We start from the raw sequence: 8,649 nt of genomic DNA on the forward strand, positions 1-8,649 counted from the left end.
TAACGTTTGCAATCAACCGAGAGCAACACAAACTGGGATTTAAATGTCTGTATTCCACGGAGTTACCAGACAGGGCGCAGGGCTTGGTAATGTGAATGTGGGGTTTTCTGCCCTTGTTTCTTTTTAAACTCACCGGGAAACAGACGATTTGGAGCAATAAGCAGGTATAATAGCTCCTTCTTGATTTTTCATTTTATTATTTATTTATTTTTAATCATGATTTCACGTACAGGTAATATTTGAATGAGACCTGAAGTCACTATTATTTTGTGATGAACTTTATGTTAACTTAAGACGACATTGTCTTGTATTTAATGGGCTAACTGCAGATTTGTAAAGTCAGATATACGTGTATCTAAAAAGTCAACAAGTACGTAAACGGAGTTAAGTAATGCTACATGTCCAGGGTAAATGTACATCGTTGTATAATGATTTGGTTTGAAATTATATTTCATCCAAAGAGAAGTCAGGGTAACCTTTTTCTTTTAGCCAACAAATACATATATTTTTTTGTCCTCTTATCATCAACAACATCTGTCAATATAATGCAGTCCAATCAAGACTGCTGGAAACTAAACCTCAAAAATGTACACCTCACTGAATCAAAACCTCACGGACATGATCTCAAGCATAGATTAATACAAGTACCTTTCTTGGGGTGCAATCTATGACAAAACTGCTATACTGAATCTCACTAGATGGTCTAAGTATAAATAATTAAGTTGCAGGGGATGTAATACACATTGAAAAGGTGCCAAACAAATAGGAATAGTGAGAAACAAAAAAGAAACCCAAGCTGCAAAGTGACCACTTCAGTTGATGAAATGATCAAGGGAGCAGTCGAAATACAAAACCACCGACATAATGCATAAAATCTCCCCACAGACACAAAGGTTGGCTAGAAATTGAAGGTAAATTACCAAGAGAAGGCAAAACATGACTCGATACAAATAGAGATAGAATGCGACCACAAACTAACCACAAAGATGTGGGAGGAAAAGAGACCACACTTAAAAAAAAAAAAAAAAAAAAAGATGAAACAGTATCACAATGTGGCACAGCTGGAAAGAGGAAACAACCACAACTTGAGTTGTTTTGTGGCTCTTTCAGTCTCCGTGAGTAAGGCCTTTGATTGGATTGTGCTCTGAGGCTCATGGCATCTTCATTTATCTCTGCATGTGGACGTGGGCGAGCCAGTGAGTTACTCAGCTGCTTGGAAACGCTGATAATGGATCAAAAACGTGTAGTATTCATAGCATCGTTATATAACCGATTTAATATCCCCGAAAAGATTGTAGGAATATATAACGCACGTGCTGTGTTTGGCGCACATACCTTACAGAGACCAAACACCTCCACGGCTTCCGTACACTGTGACGTCACGAGCAAACATGGCGGCCTGCTCTCCATAAACGAGTGGAAAAATAGGAGAGAATAAAAACATACGTTTAAATGCAGTTTAACATTGTGCAGATAAATATTTAGACGCGCCGTTTTAGCCGGCGCGGTTTGCGGTCGCTGCCGTGTGGAGGTGATCTATGTCAGACCCGCGGATACGAGCTGCTAAAACCCCCGAGTTCGGCGCTCTGTGGACGGATGTTTTCAAACTTGGTCACAAATAACTGGAGAAGAAACACGACAGGCAGATGCCGCGAACAGCAACATCCCTGTGTACAGGTGAGACTGTGGATCTGGGATAAACCAAACACCCTTACTGGCACGCAGGTAATCCACGGCTGGAGACATGTTTGCAGACTTGGAGGAGGAGTGTCGGTGGCCACGAGGCCATCAAAACAAACGGATCACCCTGATTTCATGCAGCGCGATCTGTCTGTCTGCATCACGTTTGTGCTCATATGTTACAAAAGATGTGAGATTTTATGTAGACGCATGTTTCACTTACATCCTTGTTATCGTGGAGAAGTTTTCAAAATCAACTTTTAACTTTAACATCAACTGCCTATCGGCATCATGTATACATAAATACACTGAGAGGGTCATTTAAGGCCACATTTTACAGTCTCTCCACTCGAGAGTCTATTTATCTCCTACTGCTCCGTTCACACCTCCAGCCCTTTACTCTTCCTGCCCCCTCACTGAAAACTTGAGGCATCTCCAGGTAAATTTAGTACCTTTGCCAACGAAAGTTGAGGGAAAGGTTATGTTTTTGTCTGCATTATTTATTTATTGGTTTGTATGTGAGTATTTTAAAAACTTTTTGCAAAAGCTATTAACCCGATGAGGAACAGCATAGAAAAAACAACTGAAGTAAAAGTTGTATTGACTATAAAGGTGATAAGTTCAGCTAAATCTATTGTTTAATTGAAATATTAGTGTTTTAAGTCCAGATTTAAAAGAGGCGAGTGTTGTCAGCAGTCCTCAGGTGTTCAGGAAGTTTGTTCCACAGGTGAGGAACGTTTGAACTAAAAGCTTCCAACGCCCTTCAATTCACCTGCTTCCTGGGTGCTGTGGTGGCAGCCCACCCCTCCTTGTAATAACTTGTTGAGTATAGTCCCAGTGAGGAAGTCCTTACTGATAGTCAATTGATCCCCGTTTGACTTGCACAGATTTCCAGAGCCCAAGGCAACAAGGCTGCAGCAGAAACCCCGGCTCGCATAATGCCGAGTCCCCCGGAGATGTGGAAGTTTCACAGGATATCGTTTGGGACTCCACCTCTCCCACTCAAGCCAATACTGGTAACAAGAACAGATACTCGTCTCAGAAATGATTTATGACAGCTCCTTATTTTAATCACAACACATGCTTTGCTTCCCAACTATATAGTGTTGTGAACTTTACCTACAAAATTTAATGTTGTATTTTTTTTCTTCTTCCGTGTGTTCAGGACACAGGAGCACCAGGGTGGTGGCAATATCAGACATCGTCAACCGCATTGCACCAAAGGTCAAACCACAGACTTCCTGTTACACTGTCAGAGGTCCAGCAGGAAGATACAGAGAGAGAAGAGAGATAATACAGAAGAGATCCAGTGATTTAGTGACATGTAAAATTTAAATATGAATTTATGGATGGTGAGAAAGGAGGAGAAATAGAGAAACACTCCCAGCAGTCTAACCTTATAGAAGCTTAACTAAATATGATCCAGGGTGTCCTGAACCAGCCCGAACTGTAAGCTTTATTAAACTGAAACGTCTTAAGCCTAACCTTAAAAGTAGAGACTGTGAAAGCCTCCTTAACTGAAACTGGGAGCTGGTTCCACATGAGAGGAGCCTGGTCGCTGAAAGCTCTGCCTCCTATTCTACTTTTAGAAAACCAAGGAACCTCCACTATGTGTTCTTCTGGGGTTGTATTGGACAAACAGTTCTTTAATAGAATCTGGTTGTTTAAAGCTTTATAGGTGAAAAGAAGGATTTAAAATCTATTGTGGATTTAACAGGAAGCCAATGAAGAGAAGCTAATATTGGAGTGATGTATCTCTCAGTCCGTTGCAGTATTTTAGATTTGTTGTAGACTTTTAAAAGAGTTATTTAGATACTCTGATTGGAAGTCGCAATAATCATTAGTTTCTCAGTGTCACTCTGAATCAACAAGTTCCTGATTTAGAGGCATTAGTTGGGAGTCAAATTACGTCAAAAAAAGACATGAACTTTAGGATTTTTCAGGGTATATTGTGTCCTTAAACATTCTGCACTTTTATCTTGTTCAGGATGTCAGACCTAAAGGAAGCAACTATTCTTTGCTGCAGTGGATCGGTGACGGCGCCATCCCATGTACACCAGAGATTCCTCGGCAAAGACTCAGAAAAAAGTCCTCTCGGTATGCAACACTCCTTTGGGTTGTTTTTTTTTGTTGTTGTTTTTTTTTACAAAAAATTACCTCTAAAGACATTAAAGTTATCTTGTAAATTATAATCGACTTGACTTTTGTCATTTACTTCCTTTTCCTTCTGTAGGCAGAGCAGTGTGGATGATCTCATGAAGTTGGCCCGGCAGTTTGATGAAAACATGCAGCAAGACGCAGACACGTCAGAGTTCAACGCTGGCAAAACTGACCGTGGGACCACGTCTGAAGCCAAACCCACACAGCCACTGCTTCCGGGCCACGCCAAGCACCAGAAGTGTCCGTCGTCGGCCGAACAGGTGGAGGCAGAGCTGCACGCTTTGTTTGACTCTTCCACTCAAGGATTCAGCGGCCGGCTCAGCGAGTGCTCTGCAACATCGGCCCGTTCGCAGGAAATGAAAGAGCCATCTGTGACTGTGGTTTCAACTAATCGACAACAATCGGTGCTCAAGTCCGGCGAGGAGTCGGGCTCCGCCGCACACGCTGCTGGGAAAAAGGGAGCGTGTGGTTCTGATGCAAATGACTGTGACGACTTTGAAGATGACTGGGAGAATGACGACTTGCTAAATGACTCTTTTGCGCTTGCAATGACCCAGAATCCCACTGAGCAGCATGACACCAAGGCTGAAGCCACTTCCCACCCTCACACTAAGACAACTACTGCACAGTTTAACTCCCTCTGCAACCCGGCTGCATTCATGGACTCTGCACCTTCGTCTTCGAACATGAACCTCGGGCCGCCAAGCCGCAGTGCTCTCCAGGAGCTGTGTCCCAAACCAAAAACTCTCAACCGACGCACTTTCAAGTTACAGCCTAACCCTGATTTTCAAGCCGAGGAGGTTTCAAAGTCCAGCTTCACTGCTGTACAGCCCAAAATGCACAAGCCTCGCCAGAAGTCCGCCGCCACAGACACATCCTCCGCTTCTCGGACTGACGGGATCCCTAATGATCCCAGCAGAGCTCCTTCGGGAGCAGAATCTGCTCAAGACATTTCAGACAGCTTGTGGGATGATGACGACGATGCGCTGCTCTACCAGGTATGTGACAACATTGAGAGGATCTCCAACAGTCAGCCGCAGCAAACGACTTCCACCAACTGCCAAGAAAAACCAGATGTTGCCAGGGAGAGAGGAAGGCTAAGCACAGAGCCTCTGCTAATCGACCCGGCCCGGCCCACGGGCATCGGTGCCAGCACTAAACGACAGTCGCCGTGTGCGTTCGTCCTTTCGAACTCACTACCAGACACGAGCTGTGAAACTACAAACCTTCAGGGATGGAACATTCCCACGAAAGGGTCCAACAGCAAAGCATACATGTCTCAGAGTTTCCCAGGAAGCCGCGCAAATGTTGGCACATTTAGCCAGTGTGAGGATTCCTCTGGAAAATTCCCGGCTGGAAATGCCAACATGAAGCTACAAACGGTGACACCCAGAGCCCGTCAGGGTTCCAAGTCCCATCACACGGCGTTCAAGAGAAACGTGTCAGACTCCGCAGTGATCTGCAGCAAAGGTAAGTGACGCTCGTTTTAACCTCTGTACCTCGACTGGAGTGGAACGTGTCACATACATTACTATCTTTAAAGTTCTACTTCTAAAGGATCTTTTTCAAAGATAATATGACAAACGGCCCCTCTTTCTCCATGAACTGATTTCGTATGAAACACCGACATTCGTGTCATGATGAGCACTCTCACTTCATTTCAATAAGGTCTCCATTTCCCTTCCTGCTACAGAATTAGTAAAATACTTATATTTCTTTCAAAGTAGCAGTCAGATAAGAGTTTGCACCTTGGAGAACTATTTATAGTGTTTTCATGGACTCAGTCAGTCTCTGTGTCTTCTCATGTAGACATTTAAAACCTCCCAAAAGGTGGGGGGGGGGGGGCTACTAACCTCAAATAGACATTTTTTAAAACAGTTTTGATCATATTTCTACATGACAGTAGATCTGTGTAACGAATAGGCTGAGAATACTCGACTGTATAGAACTGAATGTAACCAGGAAACATCTGAGAAATTCACCAAAATAGCACTGTTGTGCTGTAACATCTTCATTTTAGAAAATAACTTTGTGTTTCTTAAGAACGGATTTGATCTGCAAAAAAAAACATTTCAAAATATGAGGTGTGCTTTTCTTTTGGTTGGGGTGAGTCGTCCTGTAATCAGAGCAGGGCTGTATTCGGATGCTGACTTTACATGTTTGCTCTTGGAAAAGTATCTACGCACACTTGTTCTTCCACTGCTCTCAGCAATTTGCTTTAAAACTGGATACTGATGTAAAGGATCACAAGTAAAACAGATGTTGCCCGTTGTTCTTCTAATCGTTGACAGTCGAATCTGTGTGCACATGAGAAATTCTCCCCAGAAAGCAAGTAAACACAGCACGATGGCTTTAATTTGTGAGCCTGCAAACAGGCCAAAACTTCAGGAAGCTTCTTTGCCAATGAAACGCAGACTGGACTGAGATGAACCTTTTTTTTTTTTTTCTGGATGTATTTCCAAATGAACATCATTCTATGTTGACAAATTAAAAACCGCTTGGTCATATGGCGACATAAATGTTCTGAGTTAGTGCTCGTTTCCCTCCTCAGGTCTTTGAAAATGTCTAAATTGCATTTCCTGATCACAGTAATACGATCATCTTCGGTGTTTTGACCAGTTCCTCTCCCTCTCTTCTGCCTTTTCCAGTTTTTGTCACGAGCCAGACCAAAGGGAAGTGCACAGCAGCCGAGATCGAGAGGAAAAAACAAGAGGCCTTGGCCAGGAGGCGCCTGCGGATGCAGAACGCGTCGCAACATAAAGCAGCTCCATGACGAGAAAATGTTAGGGTTTTTTTTGTTTAGCTGCACTTACTTCTGCTGAGTGCACACATACAGAAGGAACACGCAAACTGACAAAGAAATGCCCCTCAACCTGAGCCCGAGAAGTTCTCCCTGTCTGATAAGAGTGCCAACCACGATTCCGCCGTCTTGCACCGGCGCTGTAAATCACCGAGCACAAGTCTCCTGTTGTATCAAACAGCTGCTCAGGATTTTGTGTTTTCATTGTACGTTTTTTTTTTTTTTTTTTTTTTTTACACAGACGGCCACCTCATTGCTCTTATTGGCATCCATTACTCTAACCTCTGTGTATTTCAGGGTTGTTGACAAGTCCAGCAGATATGACGGGGCCCATTTCACAAACACTCAAATCAGTTTTCAACAAGCTGCTGCCTGAGAAGGAAAACCATTGTGATCCCGCCAAAAGCCTCGGCGTGGAGAATATTTATGTTATTAGACGTGAGGGATTATTTTATTATGGGGGGCTAATTTGTTCTTTTGGCCTCTTATCGTTCTACTCACCTGCCGCGCTGCGTTGTGAGGGCAGCACAATGTTCCTCTTTGTAATCCCGAGAGAATTCCTCTGTGTTCCTCCCTCAAGCCCATTCCCACCCATTACATGCCTTTGAGAGTTCCCAGGTGTGTGTGTGTGTGTGTGTGTGTGTGTGTGTGTGTGTGTGTGTGTGTGTGTGTGTGTGTGTGTGTGTGTGTGTGTGTGTGTGTGTGTGTGTGTGTGTGTGTGTGTGTGTGTGTGTGTGTGTGTGTGTGTGTGTGTGTGTGTGTGTGTGTGTGTGTGTGTGTGTGTGTGTGTGTGTGTGTGTGTGTGTGTGTGTGTGTGTGTGTGTGTGTGAGAGAGAGAGACGGGTGGTCTGCAGGTGTGTATATTTGACTATTTATCCCGTTCAGAGCACATAATAGGCGCCATCCTCCTCCCTGCCCTATCTGTTTCCCCTCCCCACCTCGGCCGACTGTAAATCAGATGGCAGGGCAATTTGGCAACAGCACAAAGGCCCCTGGTTTTTATGACTATGATTATGGTTATGATGATGACTAGTATTTATTTCAACTATCTGATGAAACCCTTGGCTAAAGCTAACAGGTGTCGAGCAGGTACAATATTGTGCTCGCTGAAGGATCCCTGTAATGTCGCCATAGAGAGCAGAATATCGTGCGCCAAACAGAAGAATGGGCCGTTTCAGCGCCCGCTCGTCACGCCGTACACGGAGCAATTTCTGATTATTGGATGGGAGTGGAGCGCCACAACGTCCTCTTTGTGGAGCGAGAATGATTTATGGCTGTTAGTCAGGCATAAGGCAGTAATTGCCGCAGTGACGATTATGTTACCATAGCACCTGTTCAAACTGTCTATTCTTATGTGAATGTTTTCATTTTTTGGAAGAAGGAGTATTTCCAGCTTGAGACTGATGTGTGAAGACACTAATTGGAGTTGGAAAAGAGTCCAGCCTGGTGTGGCAACAAGTTAGGCTAAAAGAACAACCTGGAATAGGTCCGTAATGTGGTGTAGCGGTACGATCTTGCCTCAGACGGTCCTCGGTTTGAGTCCAGGAGGCCGTTTGCATGTTCACCCTGTGTTGTGTGGCTTTCCCTCTGTATTCTGTTTTTCTTCCATAACTGCAAAACATGCATTTGAATGTATTGACTGTCCGTAAAATTTCCTTTCGATGTGAGTGTTTGTGATTGTTGTACATATGTATGCAGTTTACAGCAGATTTCGTTATAAAAATAAAGAACAAATCACTTGTCAGATTATCGCGAGTTATTCCAGTTCATTTCACTTCATTTGACATATTTTGCTCTGGTCCACTGGTTAATAAATAAGTATTAATTTATCACCTAATGCTGATACATAATGCAGAGAGGAAGTCTATCATCCCACCTCAGTTTGTGGCTGTTGAGAGGCTTTCACAACAGATTTTACAATAAATGGCATATTTATAAACAAATTCCAGACTTTCCAAAGCGGGCATTTATTTGTTAAAACCAACTGTGACTTATGAGCTTTAGCTATA

At 43.5% G+C, this 8,649-nt stretch overlaps 1 protein-coding gene across 1 annotated transcript; it reads left to right on the forward strand.

Moving 5' to 3' along the window:
* Nucleotides 1-1,370: 1,370 nt before the first annotated feature.
* On the forward strand, nt 1,371-8,383 carry LOC308121001 (uncharacterized protein). Its single transcript, XM_080482008.1, has 6 exons — nt 1,371-1,677; nt 2,568-2,696; nt 2,846-2,904; nt 3,668-3,777; nt 3,914-5,310; nt 6,489-8,383. The coding sequence occupies exons 1-6, from the start codon at nt 1,647-1,649 to the stop codon at nt 6,611-6,613; spliced, it is 1,851 nt and encodes a 616-aa protein (XP_080338134.1). The 5' UTR covers nt 1,371-1,646; the 3' UTR covers nt 6,614-8,383.
* The last annotated feature ends 266 nt before the right edge of the window (nt 8,384-8,649 follow it).

The sequence above is a fragment of the Lipophrys pholis genome (genome assembly GCF_963383615.2).
Source record: "Lipophrys pholis genome assembly, chromosome: 15".
NCBI lineage: Eukaryota > Metazoa > Chordata > Actinopteri > Blenniiformes > Blenniidae > Lipophrys > Lipophrys pholis.